At 37.2% G+C, this 21316-nt stretch overlaps 1 protein-coding gene across 4 annotated transcripts; it reads left to right on the top strand.

Moving 5' to 3' along the window:
- Positions 1 to 58: 58 nt before the first annotated feature.
- Positions 59 to 20044, top strand: IVNS1ABP (influenza virus NS1A binding protein). Of its 4 annotated transcripts, none has more exons than XM_063106165.1 (15): positions 59 to 337; positions 5829 to 6043; positions 7025 to 7153; positions 7376 to 7545; positions 7685 to 7760; positions 8902 to 9075; positions 9374 to 9499; positions 10898 to 11005; positions 15161 to 15290; positions 15521 to 15745; positions 16175 to 16296; positions 16390 to 16516; positions 16594 to 16725; positions 16849 to 17022; positions 18622 to 20044. In XM_063106165.1, exons 3-15 carry the CDS (start codon positions 7043 to 7045, stop codon positions 18873 to 18875), a joined length of 1929 nt encoding a protein of 642 aa, XP_062962235.1. In that variant the 5' UTR covers positions 59 to 337; positions 5829 to 6043; positions 7025 to 7042; the 3' UTR covers positions 18876 to 20044. The 4 variants fall into 4 exon arrangements, with proteins under 4 accessions (XP_062962235.1, XP_062962238.1, XP_062962237.1 ...); XM_063106167.1 differs by lacking the exon at positions 59 to 337 and adding an exon at positions 705 to 725; XM_063106166.1 differs by lacking the exon at positions 59 to 337 and adding an exon at positions 1411 to 1468.
- The last annotated feature ends 1272 nt before the right edge of the window (positions 20045 to 21316 follow it).

The raw sequence follows: 21316 nt of genomic DNA, 5'->3' as shown, positions 1-21316 counted from the left end.
GCGGCGGCGCACGTGGTGACGTGCGAGGGGGTGCGGCGGGAGCGGGCGGCGGGGTGGAGGCAGTATCTCCCGGACGCGAGTGGAGGTCGGTCGCTTGCTTGGGGCTGCTCGGCGCAGTCTGTCTTCCTGCTGCTTCGACGAGGCAGTGCCAGCGAGCGAGCCAGTCCCCTCGAACCCTCGCAATCTCCGCGGACTGGCAGCCTGTCCTCCCGCTCGATCGCTCCCTCCCCGCCGCCGCCTCGAGGCGCTTTCCGTTGGGCCGATTCCCGCCCGCTTCCTCCTGCTTCCCATCGAAGCTCCAGAGATGAATTTTTCCACCTCTTCAGAGATGAACCAGGTAATACACGCTGATTCTACGGGCAGCGGACGAGGCCGAGGGTGCGGCCGGAATCTGGGACGAGGAGCTGGCGCGGGCGGCCGGGAGGCGGGCGGGAGGCGCGGAGCGGTGTCCTGGTCTGGGGGGAGGACGCCCCAAGCTGCCGGCGCTGCGCGGGCCGCGCGCTTCTGGCGCTGCCATGGTTGCCGGGTCGCGCTGGTGGCCGAGGGCCGGCGACGGCCGCCTCGGCGAGCGCGGAGGCTCGAGTGCCTTCTCTACGTCGGGGCAGGGGAGGCAGGATGGAAAGGGGAAGAGGTTTTTGCTCTAGGGGTCTCTGTGGGCCTAGTCAGGGCGTCGCGAGGCGGGGTGCCCTCCGGAAGGAGGGCGCGGGAATCTCTGTTCGCGCTGGGTAAGCCCGGGGTCTGGACTCCTCTCTGTGAGACCTTCCCGAACCTGGCGCGTGTGCGCGGGGAGCTGGCGCCGGGCCGCATTGGTTTCCCGAGCCTGGAGTGGGGTGGCACCGAGCCCCGTGGGCCGCGGGGTCCTTTGTTCCCGCTCCACGTTGCCCGCTTTTCTTGCCAAGCGCGGGGAGAAGGGGGCGGGAGGAGGGAGGGAGCAGCTGCCCTGACGTGTCGGCGCTGAATGACTGCGGGGCCGGCCAATCCCGGGCGGGGGTGTGCGGGCGCTGGCGCCTCGCCTCCGGGTCTGCCGAGTGGACGCAGGCCTGGCCGCGGGGGGAGCAGGGCCTGGGGCTGCGGGGCCGGACGGTCACTCTGGGGCGCTCGCCACTTTTTGATGAAAGGAATCGGTGGCGAGGTTTGAGCCTGCTGACATTTCAAACAAGAAGAAATGAGATGGCCTGAACGGCGCACTTTTGTTTCCTAATGTCTGCTGTCCGTGATGGTGTTCTTTGAGTTCTTGTGTGTTGTGATCTCCTTGCCTGGTAATGAGTGACAACCCTAGTACTACTCTTACCAGTTGAACGAGTACAGCATGGACTAGACTACTACAGGTCATATTTTCTTTTAATAATACTAGCACCGGCGGTTGATTTTAAAAATGACAAAATACTGATGTATAGTTTCGGGCTAAATTCTGCTGAAACTTCTGTCTTAAAGAGGAAGGAGTAGGATTTGTAAATCTGGACATGAGGTAAGCACTGACTTTAGGATTGGATCGAGAACTGGTTTCATACTTAATCAATCGTCTATAATTTGGTAATTGGAGGTAAAGTGGACTTGAGCCACTGACCAAGGAGAGACTGAAATGGTTTCCTTCTGTATTTTCCTAATAGAGGAAACCTTTAGTTAATTAATAGATATTAATTTCTATACACATTGTCTTAATTTGTAGTTCTGTATTTCTTTTATCCCCAAGACAAAGCATTTCAGGCTTTAGTCTTAGTTTTATGTTACTGTCTTTTTGGTTACTTGCTTGTGGAAGGTGGGGTTTTGTTTTTCTTGTTTGAAAGATATTAGATGGCAATTGAATGTGGTTTTGCAAACGTTTTGTTAATTTAAATGTTTTCCTGTTAGGCAAATACCTTTATCATTGATACCAAGATGAAGTACCCCTAAAAAAATCATTTAATCGACATTTTAGTAGTGTGACTGTATAGTCAGATCCTGCAGGTAGGAATTCTTAAAGGTTGGGGATCCCCCACCATGTGTTGTACCCAAGTGTAAATTGAGGTGTTATGAATAAGGGAGTATTCTGGGGTTTTGTTAGAACCACAGAAAATACATGTTTATCTTAAATTTCACTTACCACCTTGTAAATGTTCCTAAACCTATACCTGAATGCCCAATCAGAACTTCAGCATACAACTTCCCAAACCAAATTCTTCCTTCCTTTCTATCTTCCTCCATGCAGCAAACTAAAAACAACCCTATGTTATGCTTCTCGGAATTCTTAATTTTGATATTGATTTTGATAATGGTGCCACCCATCTAAACTAAAATATCTTAAGTCCTTACTGCCTTGGTTAAGGACTAAGCGTGGATGTACAGAATCTTCACTTAATTGCCCTGCTTCCATGTTTTACCCATTTCCCCCAGACATTTCTGCTAGAATGCCCTGTGCTTGCTCGCTTAAATTCTTCAACGGTTCTCCATACTTAGCATTGTTTAACCCTTAGAATTAGTCTCTCTTACTTTCTCTCCTATTTACCATATGCATCCTGCAAATCTGCAATCAATTAAAACCAAAATAACTGCAGCTTCTGGAATATATGTGCTGTCATACGTTTTTTCCCCCTTTTGTTCAAGCTATTTTCACTGCTTCGTTTATCTGTCTTTCTGGCCAGGTCTGTGAAGTGTTCACAGCTGGGGGAATTGTGTTAACTCCATTGTAAAAAGCATTCCATTCTAGTTTGTGCCAGCCATATGTTTGGTGCCACAGATGTTTGTGTTGTCATGAAATCATTACACAGCTATGGGGCTAAAAGCATGGAACAAGTGAGTTTGGTGAGTTTTGATGTAGATGAATGGCAATAGTGGTTTTAAAGATGACATTGGGAAGCTATAACTTCTGGTTTTAAAAAGATCTATTGATTTACTTTGTTATTAACAAAGTTTCTCCATTAAAAATGGAGTTAATTGCCACTTTGTATAGGTTGACTGCCCTTAGAAGATTGCCTTAAAGCTTAAATATTTGTAATTTGCCTTGAGGTTTTGATAACATTTTATCCTGCTCTTTCTGAAGGTCAGAGAAGAATTTGGGGGAGGCCATATTGTGCCTACATTTTCTACAGCTCTTTGATAAGACCTCTTGAATTGTATTTGTTAAGCTAATCTTTCTGACCTGTGGTAACTTGTGAACTTCTGGTTATTACTAAAGCAGATTAATTACCCACTTGTGAATCTCCTGTTTCTTTCTTGCACTGGCCATACTAAGGAGCTAAAATATATTGTACTTTTGGAATATATTTTTTGACCCTAATTATAATTTAAAAAGTGGATTAAAGTATATTTAAATACCACATAAAATCCTAAGTTTTATACTCATATAAGAGTATATGACTCTGGGATATTGGGCTCTTGGTTTGGCTTTTCAAAGAACACCCCCCCCCCTTTTTTTATTCCACTAGTTATTGTGCTTGAATTTTACAGACCAAATAAAATCTGTGCATTTCAGGGATAGTTTAAAACTCTTGATTTACCCAAGCTTACTTTAATGAACGTGAATGTGAACTTTCAGAACATGGTTTTGCAGGCAGGAGTTGATTTGACCCCCTTCAAACTTTGGGGTGGGAGAGAGAAGAGACATAGCGTATGAGGACAGTAATCAGATAAGATAAGTTTGCATTAACTTAAGTGATATCCAGACGGACTTGGGTTAGCATTTAAACTCAAGTAGAGTTGTACTGATCAGTAGATATTAAAGAGATGAGGTTCATATTAAGGCCTTGATGTACTAAAATCAAGTCCTAAACATAGCATTCATTCTCTTGCAAAACTTGTTTGCCAAGACAAAAGTTGCTCCAAAAATTCTCCAGTGTTTTTTCCGAAAGGCCTGTAGTAATTTTAAACATCTGTTTTTGTTTTTGTTTTTTTCCCCAAAATAAGTTTAAGGTAAAACAGCCAATTTGTCGAATATAATATAGACATTTTTACTCTTGGTTAGATCAAGACAAGGTTACAAATGAATTCTGAATAAAACTGGTCAAACTTTGAAATATTTATAAGTCTCCATATTAGAATTATTTTGGTTCTCAAAGGATGTATTTTAATCAGCAACATAATTTGCGTGGGGGTTTCCTTCCTCTTCACTCTTGTTTCAAGAGTGTCTTATGGAACTGAAGTGAGGAGTTGCCAACTATGCCTGTGAGTTGGCCACCTCAGCATATACCATTTATACAAAGATTTTCTTAGTTTGAGCCAGGTCTTGGCTGAAAATGTTTGCAAGTTTCTTTAGGGTAGTGTTTTCTCTGTGTACGTAGAATTGTGTGTATTTAGCAAACATCTGTTTCTTAAGAAAAGCTGAATTAACTAACGTTGATGAAAGTATAGAGCAGAAAGAATCGATATTACATAATGGTATGATATAGTTTTGATTCAGGGGTAAGCATGGACAGCAATTCTAACCTGGGTTGGAATACTCGGGTTTCCATGAAATGAAACCTAAATTATGGAGAAATTAGTTAGGGCTTACAGGATCCAGCTGTCTTGCAGCTTGTGCACATTTTGAACTTTATACAGTACGTTTGTTGAATTAGAACTGGACTGGCCTTCAGTGGAGTCCTGAGGTAAGTGATTATTCACTTTGACATAATTGTTAGAATCGAGGGTTTGATTGATGTTAAGGCAAATTGATGTTATTTTAAGATGTCCATTTTTAAAAGTATGCATATATTTCAAGTAATTTCTTATTTAGTTCTGGTTTCCTGAATTAAACAATGGTGTAATAATAGCAGTTTAAGTGATTAAAAATAAGTGCCATCAGGCTGGCCAGTTAGTTCAGTTGGTTATAGCATGCTGATAACACCAAGATCCATGCCATGGTTCAACGCCTGTATGGGCCAGACACCAAAAAAAAAAAAAGGAGAAAAAGAAAAGTGCCATCTGAATTTGACACTAGTAATTGATGACAGGAAAATGAGGGAGAAAGAATAGGTAAGGACTGATTGCCTTGAAATTTGGTTTGAATCAGAATTATCCCATTGGTATTTTATTACTGTATATGAGAAAAATGATCATGCAAACCACAGGCATTGATATTTTCCCTTTTGTGTATTTCAACAAATTACTCTTTATGTTCAAGTTTTTAGGCTAGTCGTGGTGGGGGGGATGAGATGGATACAAAACATGAACAAGACAGAGGCTTTGCTTCATGGGGCCTTTAATCAAGGAAGATAATTAGGTACGTACAGACCAGCTGGAAGATCATGCATAGCTTTCAGAGGGTTTCTGTATGCGGAGGATGGGGAGAAACTACTTTCCAACGGGGGGGATTTGACAGAGGTCCTATGACTATAAGATTTCATCAGGTGGAGGTTGGGTTTAGGGTGTTCCAGGAAGAGAGAACAACTTGAACAAAGGTACAGAGGCTGGGAAGTGCAGAGCACATTTTGGGGAACAGTATATCTGGTTTGTAACATTATATACAAGTTTGGGAATAATGCCCAAAGGTTACTTGCTGGCTCTTAAAAACAGATCACATGTTTGCATGTTAGCTGGAATCTAACAGAAAAGAATATTAGAGTTAACTAATATTTATATTTGTTCTCTAATTTTTGTGGATGCATACCCCACTTAATAAGTAATTAGCTTCTGCCCTCTGGGGAAGAATTTTTTTTTTTTTTAAGATCACCTGAGTTGTTGGAAGTTAAGTGGAAAATGTTTATATATAATTGTATTTGGGTTCTTTTTTTTTATGTAGTGTGAATATTTTTCCTACTTACCTCAAAATCTCTTAAGATGAGGACTTGTTTTGTTTGCTCTACTCTACCTAGGTTAGTGACAGTCTTTGATCATTCTGTATACAGTATCTAACTTAAATTTGTCATTTACAGATTATGATGCATCATTATCACAGAAGAAATTCATGTCTATAGCTTTTAAGGACTTGATTACATCATTTTCAAGCCTGATAGATTTGGAATCACCATTAGAGCTTAAGACATCTACCTTCACTTCAACCACCTTGACTAAGTGCTGCGTTTTAACACTTCTTTGTCCTTGGATTATTTAAGAGTTCCCAGAAATACATTCCTCACCAGTATAGTAGGTAAGTGAATATTAAGTGCCTAGTCCAGCATTAAGACACATTGTTTTTCTGAAGACTGTGTTGAGTACAGTAACAGCCTTTCATTATTTTTTAAAAGGTAGTGAAATCAGTAATCATTTGAATATAGATATGAAAAACATTTTCAAATTCCTTTCTGTAAACTTTGACTTTAAATCAGTTACTTTAAACTGAAATCTCCTATTATTGCTTTTTAATGATGCATTCTGTGTAGTCATTAGGCAGTTGTTTAAAGATGAAATGCAAACGTTTGTAAAGAACATAAGTTTCTATTATGTGATCTTATAAGTGATTTAGAATATATGAAACTTCCAAAGGGAACAGAATATATAAGTTCATCTTTTTAAATCTCCCTACCTTGTATGTTTTAAAACATTTGTAAAAATCATTTGGCAAATACAGTGACTACACTCACCAGACTTTTAAGCGTGTGTTTTAGGCAACAGAGGATGAAGTTAGACTATTTTCCACATCTAAATCTTGATTATATATAATTTTGAGAAATAAGAATCAGATTGGTGTTCCTTTAAGGAAACTGAAAAAGAGTAGGTTTGGGATATAGCTTTTCCCATTTGTGAGTAAAGGAATGACAGCAGCCCAAATCCAAATATGTGATGGCTACTTCACATCCTTCCATGCTTTTAGGTTGCTCATTATATGGGTTTGAGCAGGACAATGTTTCATTTCCTTCCCTTTAAGATGAATTTGCTAACAGGCAAGGAAACTTGGCCAAAATTGAGATACCCACGACTATATGAATCCTTAAAAACTTATGACCGAAGTATGGGGTACAAAGACTTGGACATTCAACGCCAATGTTGTTTCACTCAAGTTTTTGTGATAAAACTTTTTGTGTTGTTGATGGGATGAAATTTGAGAATAAAGATATTGTATTACTCTTTAAAATATAATTTTAAAAACCATCATTTACAAGTAAAGTAATTCAGCTTTCTGCTGTTTTAGCCAAATTTATAAGGAAAAATGATTCCCAATGGATATTTGATGTTTGAAGATGAAAATTTTATTGAGTCTTCTGTTGCCAAATTAAATGCTCTGAGGAAAAGTGGCCAGTTCTGTGACGTTCGACTTCAGGTATTTAAAACTTAATTAGAAACTTGATAGAATTGGCCTTTTATTAGTAAAAGCCATAAATTTCTTAGATTTGCTTGTTTTTAATAGGCATTTGACTATATGCAATGACTTTTAAAGAGAATGCTTTATCTAGAAATGTAAGATAAAGGAGTCTGATGTGGTAATTAGCTAGAGAAGTACATAGTCCACAATACTTCTAATTTTAATTCTTCATAATTTCAGGTCTGTGGCCATGAGATGTTAGCACACAGAGCAGTACTGGCTTGCTGCAGTCCCTATTTATTTGAAATCTTTAACAGTGATAGTGATTCTCATGGAGTTTCTCATGTTAAATTCGATGATCTCAATCCAGAAGCTGTTGAAGTCTTGTTGAATTATGCCTACACTGCACAGTAAGTACTTAGAAGTAAACCGTATAATTAGGGAATATCATCAGGAAATTGCAGGTCTCTCTAAATATATTTAAATTAATTATCTGTGTTTTAAGGCCTTGGTATTATAAATGACAAAGAACTTTTTTTATATATATAGGTTGAAAGCCGATAAGGAATTAGTTAAAGATGTTTATTCTGCAGCGAAAAAGCTGAAGATGGACCGAGTAAAGCAGGTAGAGTATCAGAAGTAATATATAAGAATAACTATTACTCGGGAGTTTTATTTTGTGTAATCAGAATGCAGAATTTGTCAAAATATTTTGTTAGTCTCAAGAACTTGACATATCTCCTCCCCCCACCCTCCAGAGAACTGAATATATTAATCGTTAGGCTATAATAATGCACCAAGATCACATTTCCTCTCAGTAAGATAATTTGGGTGAAAGTCTTGCTCTTTCAACAGTCTTCTCTGGGGAGGTAGCTGTGTCAGTCTCTGATAGCATGAACTAAAGTATTTGTCTGTTTTTCTCAAGAGTTAATCACATAACTTATGTTCTCAATTCTTTGTTCTCTTATACTGGGTTCCTCTTAAAAGTATTCCTTCTAGAATTTAATGCCAGTGAGAAGTGCTAAATAATTCATAGAAAAAAGGGCATTTAATCCTCTATTGTGGGGGCAGGGGATGTCAATAAGCTGTTGGCCACAGGCCAGCTGCCTGTTTTTCTAAAGTTTCATTGGAACACAACCATGTGTACTTATGATCTATGGGTGCTTTCCAGCTACAGTGACAGAGTTGAGTACTTACGATAGACAATATGGCCCACAAGCATAAAATACTTTGGCCCTTTAAGAAAAAGTTTGGTTTGCTGGCCCTTCTGTAATGCCACTCCTCTGCTCAAAACTCCTGTGATTTACAGCTCATGTCGCTGAGTTTAGCATTCCAGGTTCTCTCTAATGTAGTTCCCATTTTTCCAGAATTATTTCCTAGTTGTCTTATCTTTTGTTCCAGCCAAACTAAATTGTTTGCAGCGTCTTCCCTACTTCCTATCTGTGCTCAACATCAACATCATCTGTCCTGTAGAATTCAGTTATTACCTTTCATGAAGCCTTATTTAATTATTCTAGTTGAAAATCTTATCTGAACCTACATAGCATTTCAATTTGTTGCATCTCTCCTTAAACACCTTCCATGTTTGTATGGCATTCTTTGATGTTATCATTTGTACATGTATTATTCCCACTGTTAAGTCTTGTATCAAGAGAGTGGTTTCTGCTTCATCTTTATATGTTCACATAGTGCTTACATATTGAACATTAAACATTTATTGAATAAAACATATATGAATATTGGCATTTGTGTATTTCTTTTCCAAGGTTTGTGGTGACTATTTACTATCTAGAATGGATGTTACCAGCTGTATCTCTTACCGAAATTTTGCAAGTTGTATGGGAGACTCCCGTTTGTTGAATAAGGTTGATGCTTATATTCAGGAACATTTGTTACAAATTTCAGAAGAGGAGGAGTTTCTTAAGCTTCCTCGGCTAAAGGTAAGGAGTCAAATTTATAAACAGATTTCTGCTACCTAGTTCCAGGCATGGAATCTTTGTCCTTGTTTCAAGCAACTGAGTAATAGTTATGAAAACAATAATATATTCAAATTATATTGTTATTCTTACCATTGTAATGGGTTTCTTTAGTTTTGGTTACTGGCTTCCTTACAAATTAGAGTAAATGTATGGAGTGCAACTGCGCATCTATGACAGCTTTATTATGAAATTGAGAATTAAGCTGAGAACTAGAAGCTCAACATTGATCCATGTGTCTTTTTTTTTCCCCCAACTCTAGTTGGAGGTCATACTTGAAGATAATGTTTGCTTGCCCAGCAATGGCAAACTGTACACAAAGGTAATCAACTGGGTACAGCGTAGCATCTGGGAGAATGGAGACAGTCTGGAAGAGCTGATGGAAGAGGTTAGTTTTAAAGTAAATGGGATTCAACAGTTCTTAAAAATTATTTTGCTATAACATGAAGGATTCCCTTTCACTTTTATTTTATAACCATGACCCTAAAGAATTTAAATTTTGCTATAGGTACCCCTAAGCTGAGAAACAGGGGGGGTGTCCAGGTGAGCTGAATGAACTGTTCAGTTTGGTCTTCTGCTTTTCTTTTTTTTATTTCTTTGCTTATTATGTGCTGTTAACCTTCTTTAAAGTAGCATGTAATTTGCTTTAGAAATGGGAGGTGGTACTGAAATTTTCTGTACTGTAGATTCTTAATTTTTCTTCACAGGATTTTGCTTTAAATTTGACAAGTAGGTAAAAGCTTCTAATGGTTGTTCCTCCCCATTGATTTATCTCCCCATAGGTTTATTAACAAAACTAGGATACCCAAGACTGAAGAAACAAGAAGAAACCTCAAGTGTATTGACACGTAAAGAAGCAGCAGTCCTGCCCCAGTTCTCCTAAGAAAAATCCGCTGTGGGCAGAGAACGATGATGATTTAATGGTGTTTACTCCTTTACAGGATTGTTATCTTTAAAGTTTTGTGTTTTTCAATGGTGTTGTTCATACATATAGTCACTCACTTAACTTGGGCTACTTTTAAAAAATACACAAGAAAAACTTGGGCTACTTTTAAAAAATACACAAGAAAAACAAAATTGATGGAGAAATGGTGGGAATTAAAAATTATGCAGGTGGAGCTGTGCAGTAACCTTGAGTTACTCCACTTAAGCCTTTCAGAGTTAATAAAGGCTTACCAGATCTGTTATACTTCTAAAAATACTGTCATTATGTTCTAAAAAGGCCAACAGATGATCCTTAAATCCTATATGATTTCCCACTTGAAAATCAGATGCATTAGCTATGTGTTTGCATCTTTCAAGGAAGATATCTCTACAGCTTGCTTTAATTTTTGCATTTGTTTTCTTTATCTGTTTTTCCTGAAATTGCCTACAGGACAGAAATATGTTTATGCAAATCAGACCACTTAACTTCAAAGGTGTAAACCATATCCAGTATTTTACTGTAAATATGTATATTCTTTAAGAGTTTATATATTGTACTAGTGCCTTTTTTTCTAAATGCTATACAGTAGAAGCTATGAAAAAAATGAAGATTTCTTTCAAGCCAATCAAGCCAAGGACTCTTCAGCCAGTATTAGAAGATTTTGTATTTATTTTGGTTTTTGGTTTTTGGTTTTTAAATTTTTACTACCATGACACATATTTTTCTTTACTTCGGGATCCTGCCAGAGTAAGATGTCAAGAAGCACACTGGAGGTTACCTTGAGGCGTTTGTGTAATCTGCATACTAGCGGAGTAGCCATGGTGACAGTAGCCACATGGGTGTTCTGTTGCTGTTTTGCAGGTTCAAACCTTGTACTACTCAGCTGATCACAAGCTGCTTGATGGGAACCTACTAGATGGACAGGCTGAGGTGTTTGGCAGTGATGATGACCACATTCAGTTTGTGCAGGTACACATTGCACAGTCTGAGGTAACCCCAGGTTAAAATTTGACTAGAGAATTTTATAGCATACTTATATTTTCCTTTAATAAAGGAAACAACAAATTTCATTGGTATAACTGGACAGAAACATTTTTGGGGGAAAACAAGCATATCTTAGAGTTATTAGCATTTTTGCCACATGAAATTAACAAATTAGGAAACCCCATTTAGATTTTTTTCCTCATAAAGTAGGATTTACAAGTAGTAAGAAAAAGGGCCAGTGAAATGAAGCAATGTATAAATTATTTGTTATTTTGGTTAGATTATGAAATATAGTAGTTTGTAACAGGTATGACTCAGACCCCATTTAAAAAAAATGGTGCAGGGGACTCCTGAGTTGTTGATGGCTATGGAAGAAATTTTGGATGTTTCTTTAATTTCTGAGCTCTCTTATTACTTGAAATTGATGGACTATACAGTGTAATAAACTTAAAAGTGGTTGATCATATGTTACAACTTGGTCTAGACATTTTTGAGCAAAACAAATTAAAACATAGCATAGTTTATTGTGCTGATTAAATGAGTTACTTTGCCTTTTAAAAAATCCAATTTCATTTTTTCCCCTACCTTTAGTGGGTAAATACATACTTAGACACATTGTCAACAATTAATAGAGAACAAACATCTCAGGTATAAATTTTTTTAGTTTACAGACAAATAACATACAGAAAAGAACACAAATCGTAAGCATTAACAAGCAAACCCACCAGTGTAAACACTGCCCAGGTCAAGAAGAGAAGATGTCTAGCATCCTGGAAGCCTTCTTGCCCCTTGCCAGTCAGTGCCCTACACTGCCTCAAAGGAAATCATTATTATAACTTCTGACACAATAGATTAGTTTTCCTATGTTTGAAATTTATATAAATTGTCATACAATATGTATTATTTTTATTTGTCCTTTAACTCAACATTGTAGTTGTGAGGGTTAAGTTATAACTGGGATTTAAGGGACATTTTTCTTTAAAAATTAGGTCAATGGTAGACTCAGTAGTAACCTATGTGGTTATGTTATCAGCTCTCTGTGGTGTCCTGTGGCAATAGTGGTGGAGTATCTTTATTTTCTAAAAAGTTTTTGGGTTTTAATTAGTTGAGAACTTTGTTCGTGTTTGTGCATTTTGAATATCTAGGATATTTTCCCTCCTAAGTCTAAACATTTTAAGTTAACATTTCTAATGTACATTTTAAACAAGCAATGGATGTGTTCCCATAAGTGGCAGGCCATAGTGTTCAGTATGGAGACAGAAAAATGAGTAAGAGTTTCTGCTCGAGGACCTTATAAGAGTGTACAAAACTATACAGACTTGTAAGAGGCATCTATAAAAGGCCTAAAGGGGAGGGCATAGTGGAGATAAGAGGAAAGAAACCAGGGAAATTTCACAGAGGAGGCAACATTTGAGCAGTCTTGAGGATTTAGAGGAGTTTCATAGCAGATAGAGGGAGATATATTAGATAGCAAGGAATATCTGTGCAAGGAATTGCATTTCTAAGACTAGGAAAAGTAGGTAAATGCTACCTGAATGGGTACTTTATCCTATAGGCACTGGGAAGCCTTCATAGAATTTTAGATGAGTAGAGTGATATGAACAGATAGTGTTTCACAGTTTCAGTAATAGTGGAAAACTGGGCAATAATACAGCAATAGGAGGATTGGGTAAATTATGATATTTCTAGTCAGCAAAGATCTGTACATTTATTAATAATCATGTTTTAGACAAATGGTTTAACTATCAGGTGGCAGTCTCTGAGCTGTGAGATCCCAATCGATTTGTGGTTTTTTACTTCTCAAAATTGTTGCCTTGGGATCTTCCTATTTTTATAACCAGGCACAGAGGGTAGATTAAAGCTTGTGAGACTAATTTGTAGACTATTGCAAGCAGTAGTTCAGGTTTAAAAAAGAAAAGGTTGAGGGTTTAATCTAAGGGCATGAAGGAGAAAGGATGGATTCTTTTTTCTATATTTATGTCGTAAATAGACATTTATATTTATATAGATTGAGTTAGTAGGTCTTAGTGATTGTTTGGATTAGGAAGATTAAGGAAAAGAAAGAATTTGGAGAATGAATGGGATTCTGACGTGTAACTTAGTGGAATGTGGTGTGGTGAATAGAGATCCCAAAATAAAAAGGATGGGACACACATCAGGCCTCAGGAATAACAAAAGACGTTAAGAAGGAGCCATTAAAAAGAACAGTGCTGGCTGGTTAGCTCAGTTGTTTAGAGTGTGGTGCTGATAACACCAAGGTCCAGGGTTTGATCCCTGTGTGGCAAAAATTTTTTTAAAAAGGTAAAGATAGGACAGAATCTAATCATTTTGTAAAAGCTACCTAAGGTAGGAGAAGAATGTTTGGAGGAGGACTGAATTGTAAACTGTGCCATCCTTCCCTAGGAGGTCATGTAAAATAAGGTTAGGGATATCTCTTTTATGTATAAAGGAGTTAACCAACATTTCTATAGTAGGCTTGTTAGTTTTATAACACTAGTAATCTTCATTGTTATAGTGCCTTTCTCTTTCACATCTATTTTCCCTCAATTATAGTCCGTACATTAAAACGGTTTTCTTACTGCAGTAAAACCTCTTTATGTAAGTATCATCTGTGCTACTTTAGACCCCTTCCTCCCACAGATTGGGATAGGGTTTTATGTGTCTTGTAATTCCTAATAGCCGGTAAGGTTAGATATCTCTAACCTTATTTTCTATTCTTAGTAATTTTATACTATGATATAACCCGTCATAGTATAAGAAGAATGGGCTTTATTCTCAGAATTTCTAATCCTTATTTTAGCTGTATTATCTTAAGCAGTGCATATCTTCTGAGTTTTAATATTTTATCTGTAAAATGGATAGATAATATCACCCTCACTGGATTAAAAGAGAGTGTATGAATAAAGTGCCTAACAATACCTAAGTGCATAATAAATGTCTCAATGGAACGTAATGATAACCATTGACATGTTATGTTCCCTGCCTTTTTCACAAAATAGCCTGCATATGCTATAACCATTCTTGCTGAAGGGACCAGACCTAACTTCCCATAGTTTTTTTTTACAGCTTCATGTAGCTACCAAAATGTTTTTTCTATTACTTGTTATATGGCTTTGAACTTTCACTAGCTGCAGAAATTTCCACTAGAGATCTTATCTGTCCATGTGGTCTGGCCCTGGACCAGAATAAGTGGATAAGCAGACTTGGCCAAGTACTGAAGGTGGTACCTGTTCATTTGGCAATTTCTCTTCTGGTAGTCCTTAGTCTTTCAATTCCATATGATCATATCCTTTGGAAGCATCAAGGGCTAAAGTAATTGGAGGAAAGCCATCCAAGGAAACTCGTGCATGAGAACATGTGTATGTAGTTCTTTACAGTCATTTGGAAATGCCAACTTCTCTCTCAGCGTTTCTGTATGTTCTACTTTAGGGGATATTTGGTACTTTTAGTGTTGTTTCATTTCTGATTACTACTTTTTTGTGTTTTGATGTAGTTTTATCTAGAAAACCATTCTGTAATATCTGTAAGGTAGCCCTAAAGAAATATACTTTGTGTTTTTTGTAATTGCTACTTTGTTCTGTAAAATACTTTGAGAGAGACTGGATGGATCTGTTGCTGCTCACTTTTTGCTGGCATTGTATGACTAATACCAGTACATAAAATTTAGTTAGGTTTGATAGTTTTATGAAGACGGCAGGTTAAATGTATTCTCTCAGTTAATTCATGCCATTCTAATCTATAACATCTTTTAGAAGATTCTACACAATATAAAAAACATGCGAGTTTATGTGGATTATAGGTTGGGGTTTTTTTGGTTTTTTGTCTTTCTTTTTTTCCCTGTCCCTATTAAGGTATCATTCTGATACCTGATCTGCAACATGTTTTTTGAATTGTTTAAATTTAGCTTTTTCTGACCAGGTGAATTGTGTAGGTGTAGTTGTTTCATTATGAAATGGAGAAGCATGCTAGTATTTGTGTCAATTGGAGAGTGTTGTTTTGTGTTAAAATTTAGTGTTCTGTAAATGTCATACATGAGAGAAGGATACTCTGTTTTTGCAGTGTTGTGGAATAGCTCAGGAACAGAGGTACACCAGATGTGGTCTTTGGCTAGGTTTCTGTAGCTACCTTTTGATTTTGCAGAAAAAGCCACCCCGTGAGAATGGCCATAAGCAGATAAGTAGCAGTTCCACTGGATGTCTCTCTTCTCCAAATGCCACAGTGCAAAGTCCTAAGCATGAGTGGAAAATCGTTGCTTCAGAAAAAACTTCAAGTAAGTATATGACACTTGCCAGATTATCTTCAGTTTATTTTTAAGAAGGAGGGTTGTCAATTTAATACTTTCAAATTAACCCTTTGAGGAAAAAACTCAGAAGCAATTAAGTTTGGAAAACAATAGCAGATTGTTCCAGTCTGTAGACTGTGGAGTCCAATTCAGGATTATAAAGCACCCAAAAGTGTAATAATAATTGCATTATAAACATGGAACTCTTGTGTTTACAGATAACACTTACTTGTGCCTGGCTGTGCTGGATGGTATATTCTGTGTAATTTTCCTTCATGGTCGAAACAGCCCACAGAGCTCACCAACAAGTACTCCAAAACTAATTAAGAGTTTAAGCTTTGAGGTGCATCCGGATGAGCTAATAGAAAAGCCTATGTCTCCTATGCAGTATGCAAGATCTGGTCTGGGAACAGCAGAAATGAATGGCAAACTCATTGCTGCAGGTAAGAACAGAAGGATGAGTGATTTTTCGGAAGCATTCAACTGGCTAAGTCTGTAAACAGGCATTTGCACTTGCTTGTGACATGCAAACTTTGGAAGACAAGAGTTTAATATGCCTTTTCCATGGCATTCCAAGAAAACAAGGAAATTTCAAATACTATTGAATATGCCTAATCTTCAAATCACTGTTTCTTCTAACTTTTTAAAAATTATAAAGTAGGTAAAATTTTCTCTCCTAAATTTCATGCCAAGACTAAGCAATTGCTAATGAATGTTATTCAGCTATTACAAGCACTTAGTTAAAACATTAACTAATGGGTGCTTAAAAAGTTTTAATACTTTTTCTCATTGTGTATATTAAACCATTCTGGATTAGAAACCCGGGTCCCATTTAGTATTTTAAACATAAATCTTTTTGGTTCTTTTACTAGGTGGCTATAACAGAGAGGAATGTCTTCGAACAGTAGAATGCTATGATCCACATACAGATCACTGGTCCTTTCTTGCTCCCATGAGAACACCAAGAGCTCGATTTCAAATGGCTGTACTCATGGTAAGCACATTATGTTGCCGAAGCAACCCATGTTTAACTTTTTTCTTATACCTTCAGAATAGCAGAAATTCTCATCTCTCACTTTTGGCATAGGGCCAGCTCTATGTGGTAGGTGGATCAAATGGCCACTCAGATGACCTGAGCTGTGGAGAGATGTACGATCCAAACATAGATGACTGGACTCCTGTTCCAGAATTGAGAACTAACCGTTGTAATGCAGGTAAGAATATTTTTCTTCTGAGATATATATATTTAAATATAAATGTCCATATATGACTATATTTTACACTTACATAGGAGTGTGCGCTCTGAATGGAAAGTTATACATCGTTGGTGGCTCTGATCCATATGGTCAAAAGGGTCTGAAAAATTGTGATGTATTTGATCCTGTAACAAAGTCATGGACAAGCTGTGCTCCTCTTAACATTCGTAAGTTGATTTTTCCCCATTAAAGTTGTTTTTTGTTTTAAAAAGACGTGTGAATCAACAGCATGTAATACACACTTAAAGCTTTGGGAGATGTAGTGACCTTGGCTTGACTTGATTTTATAGGTAGACACCAGTCTGCAGTCTGTGAGCTTGGTGGTTATTTGTACATAATTGGAGGTGCAGAGTCTTGGAATTGTCTAAACACAGTAGAACGTTACAATCCTGAAAATAACACTTGGACATTAATTGCACCCATGAATGTGGCTAGACGAGGAGCTGGAGTAGCTGTTCTTGACGGTGAGTGTTGGGATTTAGAGAGGTAAAGAGTACATAATGGCAAGAGTTAGTTGTAAAATCCTAAGAAAATGTTAATGATGATAAATACACACTTGTATAATTAAGAATTCAGAAGCAGCCATCTCTTCTGATGCAATAGGGATTGGCAGTTTGTCCTTTAGAGATGTTTTTTCTAATCAGACTCATAATACTTGATACATAAATATGTTAATTCACCATTTCTGAAGGGCGCAATTAATGAAGTTCATTTTCTTCCATAAACCATACCCATAATGTATTATCTTTGATTTTGAGTTTCCCTTTCTTTAGAGCAAGAATTTAAAGAAATCCCTAGTCTTTCCAATTGTCTACTCCATATCTAATTAGAAACAAAAACTTTCGACTATTTTAACAAGTCTTTCCAAAGCACTAAACTTTGTTTTATGTAGACAAAGCTTTCTTTTCATATCCATTTTATTGATTTACTTAATGTCTACTTATATATAATTGTAATAATTTAGTTAGCATTGTTTTTGGAACAAAGGTTAATTCGTTGAAGGCTTATGGTTCAACTAGTGAAAGCTTATGTGTATAGACACAGTAGGCCTGTATCTTTCACCTTTCTGTGAGCCTCGTCAGCGTCTTTTACAGATACATGGATGCAGGTTGACTAAGTGATGGTCATATGAGAAATAATGAATTTGAGAATCAGTAATAAAATTTTTCTTAAGCTACAGAATGTTTAATGCTAACTTTTTATCTATTTGAAAGTAACAGGGCTGGCCCGTAGCTCACTCGGGAGAGTGCCGTGCTGATAACACCAAGGCCACGGGTTCGGATCCCATATAGGGATGGCCCGTTCACTCACTGGCTGAGCGTGGTACTGACAACACCAAGCCAAGGGTTAAGATCCCCTTACTGGTCATCTTTTAAAAAAAAAAAAGAAAGTAACGATTAACTGCCTTGCATGTATATTTGAAAAGTCATAACTCTTTCCAGAAGAAACTTCTGTGCCAACACTGTTTTATACTGTTAGAAAACTCTAGAATCTTTTTCAATTATCTGAAATCTTTCTTATAGAGGATTTCTTATAGAATAAAAAATTCCAGTGCATAGAATTGTTCTGGTTTGCCACTTAGTAGCTGCATCTTTAGGCAAGTTGTCCACCTTCTTGTGTCTCGTTTCTTCATCTGTGAAGTGGTAGTAATTAATAGTAACTACTACATAGAATTGGTGTGAGAATTGTACTTTGTTTAGATGCTGCTCCTTCTCCTTCCCTTCCCCTCCCCCTTTAAAGATGCCTAAGTTCCATGTGGGAATGGGTTTTCATCAATTTTACAAGGCTACTTCAGAAAGTTCGTGGAAAAATAGAATTAAAAGAAAACGTCTTTCCATGAACTTTTTGAAGTACCCTCACATTCTGTTTGTATCTCCAGCTTCTAGAGAGTGCTTGACACATTAGTGGGCATTTAATAAATATCTTTGACAGAATGAACAGGCGTTTCTTCTTAACCCGGTTTTTTAGCAAAAGACAGATCTAGGGTTTTGGTTTTTGTTTTTGTTTTTTCCTTTATTATACATTAGCCTCTCTAGATTTACCCTGTCTCATTTCTCTTTTAGGAAAACTGTTTGTAGGTGGTGGCTTTGATGGTTCTCATGCCATCAGTTGTGTGGAGTTGTATGATCCAAGTAGAAATGAATGGAAGATGATGGGAAATATGACTTCACCAAGGAGCAATGCTGGGATTGCAACTGTAGGGAACACCATTTATGCAGTAGGAGGATTTGACGGCAATGAATTTCTGAATACGGTCGAAGTCTATAACCTCGAGTCAAACGAGTGGAGCCCCTATACAAAGATTTTCCATTTTTAACAAATTTAAGACCCTCTCAAACTAACAGGCTTAGTGATGTAATTGTGTTTAGTAGAGGTACACTTGTGAATAAGGAGGGTGGGTGGGTATAGATGTTGCTAACAGCAACACAAAGCTTTTGCATATTGCATATTATTAAACATGCTGTATATACTTTTTGTGTTTATTTAGAAAGGAATGCAAAGATGAAGTTCTGTTTTGTGTATTTTTCAGACTTCTTTGGTTATTTTACTTTTTGGAAGTTGATATTGTAAAAGAATAAACCAAGAATTGATTGGGCACATCATTTCAAGAAGTCCCCTCTCCTCCGCATTTGTTTTGCCAGTTTGCACACTGATTTTTCCCTCAAATGTGTATTAAGGGGGAAGAGGCTAGGGTTTAAAGCTGTAGCCAGTTGGGTTTTTTAAGGGCCCTTTTTCAATAACTGGAACACTCTATAACAAAAGATACTTATTTAAATAGATAACAGTGACTATTTTTGTTTTTATTAAAAGAAAGCTGACATGCCTACCAATAGTTAATCCTTTTATGATTGTCTTTTTATAACTTTTTATATTCTCAGTAGAGTGCTTTACCTGTTGAAGGAAAATGTGGCAGATTCAAGTTATTGAAGCAGATTGACAGTCTTAAAGTATGCAGAGCGGTGTGTTTCTTTTACACGCACAGATTACAAACTTCTAATATTTGCCTCAGCTGCAATTTCTTTTTTTTTTTGAGGATGCAATACTTATGTTTATTTGAATGGAGTTGCTGAACAGTAACATAGCTGTGTTTTTTGATATCTGAAACACTGGTTTTAAATATTTTGACTTGTTGAGGGTATATTTTATATAGCAAGACATTTAATATATAGCAGTAAAGAACAGTGAAATATTTTATCTTCTAAATGATTCTTGTTTTTATTTATCATTAACAAAACAGTCCTAAATGGTAGCCCTCAAGTGTGGAAAAAATTAAACTGTACTGGGATTGTGAATGCAGCCTTTATCAGAACTATGTTTTTGTTCAGTTTTTCTATTCATATGGATAAATATTGGTTGGGATGATTTGGTGTCTGTTTAGTGCTACACACCTAACTTATGGTGCCAAAATTAGTACATCCTAATGCTTACTGCTGATGCAAACACATTAAAGGTACTTTGCAGGAAATCCTTGCACAATGGGATTAATATCCAAATGTTGTTTGTGTACTCATTCATTACTAAAAGTTTTGGGGAGAAATCTTTTTCAGTAATGATGAACTTAAGGTATTTGTGGGAAATATTCACCTGACATCTTACATCTGAAATGAGGAATGATGTAGGGTTTTTTCTCACAGAAAGCAAAGCACCCAGGAACCTAATGAGGCAACTGGGAATGAGGTGACTATTCTGTGGCTAACTTGTGTTAGGAAGAAAATTTGAAAATCTTCTCCAAATGTTCCCACTGGTATTTGGCTACCCTATTTCTCTCATCTCTTCCACAAAGAACCACCAAGAAAGGAAGTCAGTTTGTCTGGTTACTGTGTAGTTCCTAACTATTTCGCTATAGATAGTTTGGTTCTTGGCTAGCATTGAGTTGGCAGATTTGAATTTGCCTAATATGATGACTGTCTTTTATATGGATCTCTGTATGTTCTATTCACAAGAAAATAAAGTTTTAGTTGAGGACTGAGCACTAAAATCCTTGAGATCACTTCTCATTTCATAAATCACATGCTTAATGCAAATAATATGTGGGAATACTTGGGGTTAAAGTTTTCCTGCATTATTGTTGATACCAAACAGGTAGTTTGGTGGCAAAAAGTATGTTTTTAAGAAGATATTATAGCCAGTCTTCATGAACATAAGTTTCCACAAAGGAAAAGAACAGTGCTCACTGACCAGTTGTTACTGTTTATCTATATTTATAAGGCAAGCCTGTCTTTCTTCAGGAAGGAGAAAATGTGGCATAGCCTCAGCATTTTTTTTAATTGTAGTTTAACACCAGTATGAGTTTTGGAGTAGTTCGGAAATAATATTGGTAGTACCAAACTTGGAATTGTAATTGTCCATAAAACATACTAGATATCCGCTTTAATTAGCCAGACTCAGGTATGAATATTTTTTGTGACCCATTAGTCCCTTCTGGTTCATGGCATGCTTATGATGGTTTCAACCCCAAATACACTATCTCTATATATTGAAGAATGGTGATTTTAAAATCTGAAGTTTCTCTTCTAAGGATTTGATAATCCTTACATTGAAACAAATCTGTGTTCTATAAGATGGAGCCCATGAGCCCAATGTGTTACTCAAACTCGGGGTAGACAGCTAGAGAAGAAAGTAGAGAATGAGAAGAAAAGAATTTCTTCAATTCCTATGTTGGATGATTAGGAAAACAAGCATAAAACCAATAACGTTTAAGATCAGAAAAGAAGGCGGCAAAATAGAAAAAAGGGGGGGGGAACCCTGAAATTTGAA

Source organism: Cynocephalus volans, chromosome 8 (assembly GCF_027409185.1).
Source record: "Cynocephalus volans isolate mCynVol1 chromosome 8, mCynVol1.pri, whole genome shotgun sequence".
Taxonomy (NCBI): domain Eukaryota; kingdom Metazoa; phylum Chordata; class Mammalia; order Dermoptera; family Cynocephalidae; genus Cynocephalus; species Cynocephalus volans.
This window is presented reverse-complemented; position numbering and strand designations above follow the sequence as displayed.

What these genes read in the sequence shown, in the direction of transcription:
- IVNS1ABP (XM_063106165.1), top strand. Translation starts at nt 7,043, where the DNA reads ATGATTCCCAATGGATATTTGATGTTTGAAGATGAAAATTTTATTGAG. An exon ending in AATTATGCCTACACTGCACA is followed by an intron (nt 7,546 to 7,684) that starts GTAAGTACTTAG and finishes TTATATATATAG; the next exon opens with GTTGAAAGCCGATAAGGAAT. An exon ending in TTAAGCTTCCTCGGCTAAAG is followed by an intron (nt 9,076 to 9,373) that starts GTAAGGAGTCAA and finishes CCCCAACTCTAG; the next exon opens with TTGGAGGTCATACTTGAAGA.